This window comes from Stegostoma tigrinum, chromosome 28 (genome assembly GCF_030684315.1).
Source record: "Stegostoma tigrinum isolate sSteTig4 chromosome 28, sSteTig4.hap1, whole genome shotgun sequence".
Lineage (NCBI taxonomy): Eukaryota > Metazoa > Chordata > Chondrichthyes > Orectolobiformes > Stegostomatidae > Stegostoma > Stegostoma tigrinum.
The window spans coordinates 12,011,575-12,024,339 of NC_081381.1; the positions used below are offsets into that span (position 1 = coordinate 12,011,575).

The 12,765-nt window shown below is 44.1% G+C and overlaps 1 protein-coding gene across 2 annotated transcripts in view; it reads right to left on the reverse strand.

The window, feature by feature from the left end:
* The window catches only part of mmp23ba (matrix metallopeptidase 23ba), a 96,204-nt gene extending 83,439 nt beyond the window's left edge, over positions 1-12,765 (reverse strand). The window contains exons 1-2 of one of the 2 annotated variants that reach the window (XM_048561376.2): positions 12,700-12,765; positions 3,734-3,962 (exon numbers count right to left, since the gene is read on the reverse strand). In XM_048561376.2, the coding sequence (XP_048417333.1) occupies positions 3,734-3,871 (138 nt within the window). In that variant the 5' untranslated portion in view covers positions 3,872-3,962; positions 12,700-12,765. Of the gene's footprint in view, positions 1-3,733; positions 4,148-12,699 lie in introns of those variants that run through there. The other variant, XM_048561377.2, reaches the window with a different exon arrangement.

The following is a 12,765-nucleotide window of genomic DNA, read 5'->3' on the forward strand; positions in this document are numbered from 1 at the left end:
ATATTCAAATTTCAGTGAGGTTAAAAACCACAGTATAAAGAGAGAGAACAGGTATCTGATAACCTGTTAAACATTGTGATAATGTATACGATACCCCAGAACTGCAGCTTGTGCAAAACATAATACACTTTTATTTTTATTAGCACTGAAAAAGAGCAAAATATCCCATTGAACATTAAAACATTAACTGATATTTAGGTGGAAGTGCAGAGTTTCGACATGGTTTACCTGAGTATTAGTGTGGAGACCAGCAGTGTAATTTGTTATGACAGCTCCCAAAGCTGCAGATTACCAGACAAAAAAGGATCACTATACTTATAGAATCAGCATAGAATCCCTACAGTGTGGAAACAGGCCATTCAGCCCAGGTCCATACTGGCCCTCCAAAGAGTATCTCACCCAGGCCCTGCCCATTACAGATTGTCAGTTTCATAAAACAGCTTGAAGCGTCATGATGAACTAGAAAACCTGTACACTGAAAACTCAAACCAAATTATTGAATTCATTCACGTCATCGAACAGAATCTCCACCCCAGCCCCTCACTCCCCAACCACTGGTCACTCTTCACTTTCACACAACCTGCTAGCAGCTGTAAACAGAAGTAAAGCAGCAAAAACAAAACCATTTTCCAGGCTTGGGCAAATTCACAATAATGAGAACAAGATGAATTATTTGCAGTTTAGACGTACATCCCACTGGAAAATAAATATTTGTGATAACATAGAAGGAGGGGAAATTACCCTGAAGCTGGGATTGCTTTGTGTTTATTCCTTTCTCCTCTTCCACAAAGCCACCCTGAGCGCTGTTTGGTCAAGTTCTTGTGTTTATGTTGCAATCTCAGTTTCATAGTCAATTTAATCATCGCCATACTGTGGAAAAAAACATGGCAGCCAGTTTGCCTATAGCAAACTCCCACAGATTCCTTTGTTTTAGTATTTTTGGTTTTTCTTCAATTAGTGCCATGACACTTTGCTTTAACATTCATCTGAGGGGCAGATGGGCCTCGATTTCGTGTCTCATCCAAAAGCCAACATCACCAATAGTGCAGCACTCACTCACAATTGTATTGGATTATTTGAAATTCAGAGAACAGCATTACTCACTGAGCCAAGTATAACATCTGCCAAGAACAGAAATAATGTGCCCTTTCAGACCAACACACTTTTACTAAAACCATTTCTCAGTAAATCGAATTTCAAAGACCACGCCAAACATTTTTAAATAACAATTGAATGTTCCTCAGAATAAGTAATAATCGGAGGTAGGTGACACATCACATTGATACTGCACTTTGTCTCAAACTTTACATGCAACATCAAGATCTGGCTAGATCCTGATGTAATCTTGTCAGCGAGAACAAACAGTGAATGTATTTTTAGTAAATCTTCATAGGAAAGGGGAATAGTCAGTTTCACTGCATCAGGGATATATCACTTATACTGTATGGGCAGGAGCTGAAGATTCCTTTCACTCTATTGATTCCTTGGAATAGAGGAAATGAGAAGAAATTGAGTAAAATGGGCTTATGTTATCTCAAGTCAAAAAAGAACCACAGTTAATATCATTGAAACATGTGAAATTCTTGTAAGGTCTGAAAAGGTAGATGCTGACCCTAGAACCATTCCTTGGTGGTCCAGTTGTTAGGACTTGATGTTCTCACCGTTGAAACCTGATCCAATTCCCAGTCCGAAAACTATCTTTCTAGTTTTTTGAAAGAAGTGGCGAAGGGGATTGATAAAGGCTGGAGTGGACGTGATCTATTATGGGCTTCAGTAAGGTGTTCAACAAGGCTCCTCATGGTAGACTGGTTAAAAGGTTAGATCACATGGAATAAGGGAGAACTAGCCATTGGATACAGTACTCTGTCAAAGGTAGAAGACTTTGAGGGTGGTGGTGGATGGTTTCTTTTCAAACTGGAGGCCTGTGACCGGTGATGTGCCACAAGGATCAGTGCTGGGTCCACTGCTTTTTGTCATTTAATGTAAATGATTTGGTAGTGAATATAGGAAGTATGGTTAGTAACTTTGTAGATGATGTCAAAATTGAGGTGTAGTGGACAACCCAAAAGATTACCTCAGAGTATTACGGGACCTTAATCAGATGGGTCAATGGGCTGAGGATTGGCAGGTGGAGTCTAATTTAGATAAATGTGAGGTGCTGCATTTTGGAAAGGCATTTCAGGGCAGGACCTATGCACTTAATGGAAGGTCCTGGGGAGTATGGGTTCATAGATCCTTGGAGGTGGAGTTGCAGGTGGACAGGATAGTGAAGGTGGTGTTTGGTATACTTGCTTTTAATGGTCAGTGTGCTGAGTACAGGGTAATAAAATGTGAGGCTGGATGAACACAGCAGGCCAAGCAGCATCTCAGGAGCACAAAAGCTGACGTTTCGGGCCTAGACCCTTCATGAAACGTCAGCTTTTGTGCTCCTGAGATGCTGCTTGGCCTGCTGTGTTCATCCAGCCTCACATTTTATTATCTTGGAATTCTCCAGCATCTGCAGTTCCCATTATATCTGCTGAGTACAGGGGTTCAGATGTCATGTTGCTGCTGTACAGTACATTGATTAGGCCACTTCTGGAATACTGCATTCTGATCTGGTCTCCCAGCTGTAGGAAGGATGTTGTGAAACTTGGAAGGTCTCAGAAAGACTTACAAGAATGTTGCCAGGGTTGGAGGGTTTGAGCTATAGGGAAAGGCTAAATAGTCTGGGGCTACTTTCCCTGGAGTGTCAGCAGCTAAGGCGTGATCTTACAGAAGTTTATTAAATCATGAGGGGCATGGATAGGATGAAGAGCCAAAGTCTTTTCCCCAGTGTAGGGGAGTCTAAAACTAGAGGGCATTGGTTTAGATTGGGGGGGGGGGGGGGGGATTTAAAAGGGACCTAGGGGTCAACTTTTTCACGCAGAGGGTGGTGTGTGTATGGAATAAGCTGCCAGAGGAAGTGGTGGAGACTGGTATAATGACAACATTTAAAAGGCATCTGGATGGGTACATGAATAGGAAGGGTTTAGAGGGAGTTTAGAGGGATATGGGCCAAATGCTGGCAAATCGGACTAGATTAATTTAAGACATCTGGTTGACATGAGCAAGTTGGACCAAAGGGTGTGTTTCTATGCTGTACATCTCTACAATTCTAACTAGGAACAATTTCAAAGGGATTTCCATTTATAATTGTGATGAAAATAAATTTGTGAACCTTTGTAAGTCTCTGCCCCAGAGGGTTACGGATACTCAGGCATTGAGAACATTGAAGAATGGGATGTATACACCCTGTTGGGCTGTAAGGGAATTGAAGGATATGGGGATAGTGTGTGAAGTGGGGCTGAATTGTTGACTCCTGCACCTTTTACTGGTTCAGTTTCTGCAGGAAAATATTGAACAGAATTGTGCACTAGGTAAGGCACCGAAAAGAAACATTACTATCAACAAAAAGTTCATAGCAAAGGAAGTCAAATTGTGTAAATCACCTAGATCTGATTAGTGTTGCATTACACTGTTTCAAATCCTGAAAGAGAACAGTACCTGAGTTTTTGCCAAACATCTTTCAACTGCAGCACAAAAAATGGAATTGCTGGATTAGATTAATAAATTAGAGTTTCCAGTTTTCAGAAAGAGCCCTTTCTTTATTCTTCGTACACCAGTTTAATTTTAGGTAAAATATTATCAAAAACAGAAGCAGCAGGCTTTAAAAAATTCCAGTACTTAAAGGTTTAATAAAGTTTATACTCACTAACTGAGGTCTCCAAGCAGGGAATGTATCAACAGATTGATCTCCAACTATGAACATGAGCGACACTGCAATGCATATTAAAAATTTAATATTTGTCAAATTATCTTCATCTTCAGATCTTCGAAAAAACTCCATCATAGTCAAAGTGGTGACAGTTCGTTTTTCCACGTTCCCTTCAGTCTCTCAGACTCAGGCCACTCTGTCCAGGAGCATGTCTAGAGATCATTGTCTGCTTGCAGTTCAATTTAAGAAAGATTAAGAAAGTGGGTTTTCAATGACTCTATTTAATTCAGTAGCACTTACATAAACTGCATTTCCGCGTGGCTGTGACAGCCAAACAGTATCACGTTACTTCAAATGTACATCTCAAAAATCTCCATCCATCAGTTTGAAATTTAGCCAGGAACAGCTGGGCACACTGCAACGTCTCTGAATTTGGACTTCATTCAGCATTATAATCCATTTCAGATGTACAGTCATTGGTGTATGTACATAGCAGAAAATTGCAAAATGAGCACATGCTGGAATTAACTCCATATTGGACAACTTACATGACAAAACATAACATTCTTGCTTGAGGCTGCATTTGTCAACAAAATCTATGCCTCAATGCGACAGAATCAGAGAAAGACTTTTCCTATATAATGGTACCTGCTGCAATGTATTGAATATTTCTGTTATATACTGATACACATACAAATGTGTGTATCATGAGTATGTGTGTGGCTGTTAGTCTGGTCTCCTTAGAGAATATGTTCAACAAATACATCCCAAACTTCCTTCCACTCTCCAACTAGAAGCAAACACACCAAAGATCAGAAACTTGATAAAATAGCTCCAAACATTTGCTTTATTCATTAACTGAAAACGTTCAAAATGTTCATCATGTCAGGCAGCATCTGTCAAGATATTACAAACTCTGAAACATTCACCCTCCTTCTCTGCCTACAGAGGCTACTTGACCTATTCAGCATTCGAACCTTTTATTCTTAAGAGTACCGTGGGTTTAACCTCAAGCCGACAGGCAGGTGCCAGCAATAACAGTTGTGTAGCAACAATTCTGCAACACACATTTACTCCTGTCAAAAGCTATTAACTTCAAATACTATTAAGAGGTCTTAAACCCCATAAAGAATCCTTTAGATAGGAAACATACATTTCTTTTATCAAATTGTCTACTTTTTTGGTCATTTTCCTAGTTCAGTTTTACATTAATTGTGAGTTTTCTCTCCCAAATGTTATGATTTGCAGCCACACAGCGGTTTATCTCAGTTGGGAAGTTGTGATGATATGCACCATAGACTTCTTCATAGAAGCGGCCAGTCACCGTCTGTGATTAGAGCCTTTCTTCCTGCATTGCACCTTCGCAACAGGATGCAGAGTTATGGGCTTCAACAAAATACAAGACAGCATGATGGAGGCCCGAGATAACAGAGTATGGGGCTGGAGAAACACAGCAGGCCAAGCAGCATCAGAGGAGTAGAAAAGTTGACATTTCGGGTGGGGGCCCCATCAGACTGGGTAATTATATTGAATTATACCTCCTCTTTAAGTAATTTTGAAATCCTGAAGGTTTGTATGTCTTAAAAACTGTGCCAAAATCCTGAATGTGATTGGATCAACACTCTGTGTGTATTCCTTACTTTCAACACTAACCTCCATGGTAATCTATACAAATATCCTACATTATTTAATCAAGGTATTTGATATCTTAACAGATGTATTTTCTTGTTGTGTTGCCAAAGGGGTATATTACTCCTTCAAAGTTAACAATAACTGACCACAAAGTAGGATTCAGCTTCACAACTTATAATTTATTATTAAACTTGTGCAGCAGTATTTTATTCACAAGAAAGTTTGTATGCTACAAATAAAACGTAAAATATAAAGGAAGTAAATGAACTATCCATGGACAATAAGAGACCATAAATAATAAGAGATAATGCTGATTTGCGTATGACTGATCCTATCAGACAAAACTGAGCTCATAGTCCGCTTGATTAAACAATTGAGTGTCAAAGCCATGTTTACACCAGGCCTCCTGAACATCCTGTAGAAAAGCTGGAGGAACATTTAATAGATCCACTGTGAAGGCCATCCAATGCTGCAAAATCATGCATTTCACGCAACACATCCCTCACACCCCGCCCCCCGCAATAACCGCCCCCAGAGGATCCCCCTCATTCTCACGTACCACCCCACCAACCTCCGGATACAACATATCATCCTCCAACACTTCCACCATCTACAATCCAACCCCACCACCCAAGACATTTTTCCAACCCCACCCTTGTCTGCCTTCCGGAGAGACCACTCTCTCCAGGACTCCCTTGTCCACTCCACACTCCCCTCCAACCCCACCACACCCGGCACGTTCCCCTGCAACCACAGGAAGTGCTACCCCTGCCCCCACACCACCTCCCTCACCCCCATCCCAGGCCCCAAGATGACTTTCCATATCAAGCAGATGTTCACCTGCACATCTGCCAATGTGGTATACTGTATCCGCTGTACCCGTTGTGGCTTCCTCTACATTGGGGAAACCAAATGGAGGCTCGAGGACCGCTTTGTAGAACACCTCCGTTCGGTTCGCAATAAGCAACTGCACCTCCCAGTCACAAACCATTTAACTCCCCCTCCCATTCTTCAGATGACATGTCCATCATGGGCCTCCTGCAGTGCCACAATGATGCCACCCGAAGGTTGCAGAAACAGCAACTCATATTCCGCTTGGGAACCCTGCAGCCTAATGGTATCAATGTGGATTTCACCAGCTTCAAAATCTCCCCTTCCCCTACCGCATCCCAAACCAACCCAGTTCGTCCCCTCCCCCCACTGCATCCCAAAACTAGCCCAGCTCGTCCCCGCCTCCCTGAACTGTTCTTCCTCCTACCTATGCCCTCCTTCCACCTCAAGCCCCACCCCCATTTCATACCTACTAACCTCATCCTGCCCCCTTGACCTGTCTGTCCTCCCCAGACTGACCTATCCCCTCCCTACCTCCCCACCTATACTCTCCTCTCCACCTATCTTCTTTTCTCTCCATCTTCAGTCTGCCTCCCCCTCTCTCCCTATTTATTCCAGAACCCTCTCCCCATCCCCCTCTCTGATGAAGGGTCTAGGCCCGAAACGTCAGCTTTTGTGCTCCTGAGATGCTGCTGGGCCTGCTGTGTTCATCCAGCCCCACACTGTGTCACAAAGGAAGGTGGTTTGGGTGGCCTGCAGCAATGCATTAATGACTGCATCACGCCAAATGTCAACTTGTAGAGTGCAGCCCACCCTCAGCTTGTTGCTGCTTCAGAATTTTATCAAAGTTTTACTGATATGATCCCAATTTGTTCTGTTGAGCCTTGTTGCAGACAGCCATCTCTGGGATTCCCAGTACAACCCCATGACAGTGGGCACGACCAGGGTGGGGTGGGGGTGCAACAGGAAGAATGGGAATTGAGTATTAACCACCATTTATATCATCTCTTACAGGTTGCATTGTTTTTTTCATTTTGCAGGAGTAAATATTTGCAATGTTTAACTGTCTACTGAAAAGCGGATGTTATCATCTAGAATTGGTAAGCTCTCGCTGTTCAGTTGACAGAGATATATTGGCTTAAGTTGCAGGAAACTTACAAACAGGGACATCAGATGGGACATGGAATGGAGTCATCAGTTTGCAGGGTGACAGGAGGGAGAAAAATTAATTACCGATCTTGTTGTAATTCAGCAATGAACTGGTGAAAATGAACAGAAAGCTTGAAAACATCAAGTTTTATTTTAGAGAGCATAAATGTGATCTTTTAATTAAATCATTTGTTTTAGAAAGGAATGGGATCGAAACAGACCCAACTGAGCAAATATCTTCCAAAAGTAAACACAGTCCCAAAACACTAAAAAGACCAAGGCAATATTTAAAATGTGAAACAAACGAAGTGCATGTACAACCGAACACATTCACAAACATCAGATGAAATGGTGTGATGGACCAGACACAGTGGGCTGAGACTGATATATTCATGTGGCACAAGCTCACTTCCTGTCTGTGTTACATCAAACTGAAACTCTGAGTGTTAGGGATTGGTTATTGTATACAAGAACAGCACTCTGTATGCTTTCAAGAGAGAGCTGGACCAGTTCTTGACAGGGATTAAGTTTAACTGTCTTTGTAGCAATGTTTAGCCTGCATAGCTTCCTGCAAGGGAGGGGACAGAGAGGAATGTTATGGAGTTTTACTTTCCCCTTTAGTCCTGGGTTTTTTGTAGAAGGCTGAGAGGGAAATTGGGAAAGGACAGAGGAAAGAGAGATCGTGCATGGTGCTCCAGCCCTGGTGAGGGGCGGGGCAGCCTTGGTGGACCAAATGGCCTTCCCCTGCCCATGATTTTTGTTCACTTGTACATCAAAAGACGGGGAACTGTGTCAATTACTGGAAATCTGGAAGGAAAATAAATGAGGATGAAGGGAATGTTATGACAGTTCTTTACTGGATAGGGTGAGGAGTAGGAAGGAGTGGTACATTGGATTTGTTTATTGGTATCTGCAGATATACTTTGGCACAGGTGTGGCATTCTTTGCTTTATTTCCATGTGTACTTAAGAAAATGGAGATGTTTTCAATGTGAAACTTGCTTGGTTAAAATTATCTTTACTCATTCAGGAGTCAATGGAAAGGAAATAAAAGTAAATCATTTGTCTTTCTTTCAGTCTTTAAATGGACTGAGCTTCAATTTGCCTTCCTGGAATAAGGGAGCAGGGATGATGAGGAAACCAGGATTGCATCATCCAGCAAGAATTCCGACACAGTCATGATAGATAGTAGACAACCCTAATCCACACTCCTTCTGGCCACCCCAACCACTAACTCCTGTTCCAGGTAACAAAGTGTGAGGCTGGATGAACACAGCAGGCCAAGCAGCATCTCAGGAGCACAAAAGCTGACATTTCGGGCCGAGACCCTTCATCAGAGAGGGGGATGGGGAGAGGGTTCTGAAATAAATAGGGAGAGAGGGGGAGGCGGACTGAAGATGGATAGAGGAGAAGATAGGTGGAGAGGAGAGTATAGGTGGGGAGGTAGGGAGGAGATAGGTCAGTCCAGGGAGGGTGGACAGGTCAGGGGGTGGGATGAGGTTAGTAGGTACGAAATGGAAGTGCGGCTTGCGGTGGGAGGAGGGGATAGGTGAGAGGAAGAACAGGTTAGGTAGGCAGGGACGAGCTGGGCAAGTTTTGGGATGCAGTGGGGTGAAGGGAGATTTTGAAGCTGTTCCTGCAACCTACAGGTGGCATCATTATGGCACTGCAGGAGGCCCAGGTCGTCTAAGGAATGGGAGGGGGAGTTGAAATGGTTTGCGACTGGGAGGTGCAGTCGTTTACTGCAAACCGAGCGTAGGTGTAGTGCAAAGCGGTCCCAAAGCCTCCGCTTGGTTTCCCCAATGTAGAGGAAGCCACACCGTGTACAGCGGATGCAGTATATCACATTGGCGGATTTGCAGGTGAACATCTGCTTGATGTGGAAAGTCATCCTGGGGCCTGGGATGGGGTTGAGGGAGGTGGTGTGGGGGCAGGGGTAGCACTTCCTGCGGTTGCAGGGGAAAGTGCCGGGTGTGTTGGGGTTGGAGGGGAGTGTGGAGTGGGCAAGGGAGTTGCGGAGAGAGTGGTCTCTCCGGAAGGCAGACAAGGGTGGGGGTGGAAAAATGTCTTTGGTGGTGGGGTCGGATTGTAGATGGCAGAAGTGTCGGAGGATGATGGGTTGAATCCGGAGGTTGGTGAGGTGGTACGTGAGGACTAGGGGGATCCTCTTTTGGTGGTTATTGTGGGGGCGGGGTTTGAGGGATGAGGTGCGGGAAATGCGGGAGACACTGTTGAAGGCGTTCTCGACCACTGTGGGGGGGATGTTGCGGTCCTTGAAGAATGAGGACATCTGGGATGTGCGGGAGTGGAATGCCTCATCCTGGGAGCAGATGAGGCGAAGGAATTGGGAATAGGGGATGGAATTTTTGCCGGAAGGTGGGTGGGAGGTGGTGTATTCCAGGTAACTGTGGGAGTCGGTGGACTTGAAATGGACATCAGTTTCTAGGTGGTTGACTAAGATGGAGACAAAGGTCCAGGAAGGTGAGGGATGTGTTGGAGATGGTCTGGGTGAACTGAAGTTTGGGGTGGAAGGTGTTGGTGTTCGAGTTCCTGTTAGGAGCAAGAGGCGGCGCTGATCATCCGCCAACACTTCTGCCATCTACAATCCAATCCCACCACCCAAGACATTTTTCCAACCCCACCCTTGTCTGCCTTCTGGAGAGACCACTCTCTCCGCAACTCCCTTGTCCACTCCACACTCCCCTCTAACCCCACCACACCTGGCACTTTCCCCTGCAACCGCAGGAAGTGCTACACTTGCCCCCACACCTCCTCCCTCACCCCCATCCCAGGCCCCAAGATGACTTTCCATATCAAGCAGATGTTCACCTGTATATCTGTCAATGTGGTATACTGCATCTACTGTACCCGGTGTGGCTTCCTCTACATTGGGCAAACCAAGTGGAGGCTTGGGGACTGCTTTGCAGAACACCTACACTCGGTTCACAATAAACAACTGCACCTCCCAGTCGCGAACCTTTTAACACCCCCTCCCATTTCTTAGATGACATGTCCATCCTGGGCCTCCTGCAGTGCCATAATGATGCCACCCATAGGTTGCAGGAACAGCAACTCATATTCTGCTTGGGAGCCCTGCAGCCCAATGGTATCAATGTGGATTTCACCAGCTTCAAAGTCTCCCCTTCCCCCACTGCATCCCAAAACCAGCCCAGCTCGTCCCCGCCTCCCTAACCTGTTGTTCCTCCCACCTATGCCCTCCTTCCACCTCAAGCCCCACCCCCATTTCCACCCACTAACCTCATCCTGCCCCCTTGACCTGTCCGCCCTCCCTGGACTGACCTATCCCCTCCCTACCTCCCCACCCAAAAACTCTTCTCCACCTACCTTCTCCTCTATCCATCTTCATTCTGCCTCCCCCCCTCCCTATTTATTTCAGAAACCTCTCTCCATCCCCCTTTTCTGATGAAGGGTCTAGGCCCGAAACGTCAGCTTTTGTGCTCCTGAGATGCTGCTTGGCCTGCTGTGTTTGTCCAGCTCCACACTTTGTTATTTCGGCTTCTCCAGCATCTGCAGTTCCCATTATCTCTGAACTCCTATTCTAAAAACTTGTCCTGAATGTGCGACCATTCTACCTACATCAAAGTGAAAGAACCACCTTTCACAGGATAAAGCAAAGAGGAACGGCAGGTACAGTTTAATGCAGAACAATGCGGGGTGTTGCATTTTGGTAAGAAAAACCAGGGCCGGACTTGAAGGTTTTGGGAGGACCACGGGTGGTGCGGACGCGCAGAGACTCCCTGGGGCACAGGTATATAGTTCGTTGAAAGTGGCATCATGGGTGGACAGGGCAGTGAAGGAGGCATTTGGCACGCTTGCCTTCGTCAGTCAGAGTACTGAGTACAGGAGCTGGGACATCATATTACAGCTACACAAGACATTGGTAAGGCTGCATTTGGAGTAACGTACAGTTCTGGTTGCACAGATATAGGAAGGATGTTTTTAAACTGGAAAAAGTGCAAAAAGGATTTACAAGGATGTTACTGAGACTGGAAGGTCTGAGTTATGAGGAGAGGCTGGGATTTTTTTTTCTTTGGAGCATAGGAGGCTGTGGGGTGATCTTATGTGGGTCATAAATAAGATGAATAGCCAAGGTCTTTTTCCCAGGGTAGAGGAGCCCAAGACAAGACGATATAAATTTAAAGGTGAGATGGGTAAAAGGGATTTGAAGGGCAACTTTTTCACATTGAGAGTGGTGTGAATATGGAATGAGCTGCCAGAGGAAGTGGTACAGGCAGGTACAATTCTAACATTTAAAAGACATTTGGGCAGGTACATGGAAAGGAAAGGTTGAGGCTGTGGGCCAAACACAGGCAAATGGGATTAGTTCAGTTTCGGAAACTTGGTCAGCATGGATGAGTTGGGCCAAAGGGCCTATTTCTGTGCTGTGTGACTCTATCAATCTGATGTCTGGAGATCAGTAAACTTGTTGTTGGATTATCCACAAGTATTTGAGGTAGTTAGAATTTATGCAAGGGTTAAAAATCCCTAAAATGGGAAATTTAACAAAAAAAATGCACTGGACATTATTTTGGGAATTTTACTCGGATCAAGAAGAAAATGTCACAATGCGATTAAACATGACATATGGGACAGAAGGGTTCCAGTTATCTCAAATATAATAAATAAGACTATTTGAGGAGATTACAAAGCAATGGTTTGTACAGTGCTCTTACAGTAATTCTTTGCAGACAAGGAAAAATAAACTATGTGCAGAAGGTACTGACCAGGTTATAAGCATAAAAAGAGATATTTAGATTGTAATACGCCCAAGATGCTAGAAAGTTAGAAAGAAGTAGACGCTGCTTTATCGGATCATTCCATCAAGTAACAGGGCTTCCTCAAAAGAAAATCCCAGGCAAGTAAGGTTAACAGGAAATATTCACTGACAATCAGTTAACTAATGGAAATTGGTGAAGAAAAACAAAATAATCAAGATTTAATTCTTCCTAAATCTTGGGATAATGCTGAATGAGCCACAAACATCAGTTCTCTTTTTATGTAAAGAGGAAAGAAAGGGAACAGAAATTGTAATTGGCATTTTGGATATGAAAACAAAATGACGAGATATTTATCAAAGTTGGGATCTGTGGTTGACTACCAGTCTGGGAAACTCGAGTGAATTATCTGATTCGTGGTGACATGAACCTCTACAAAAGGGAAGTGGCTATTTTAATGAAGCAACCTCCCTTTGCATTCATGCGACAGCTGGAAATCAGACTGTTTTGCCTTGTTTGGTGCATTCGAGAATGTTTACTATGCACATTTTCCAGTTTAAATTTTAACAGAAGCACCTCATTACAACAAAAGTAATAAGCAATAAAAAATACTTACTGTTACAGATTCATAGTAAAAGGTTTGATAGAGGGGTTCCAACCTTTACACCTCTTCTCCACATCA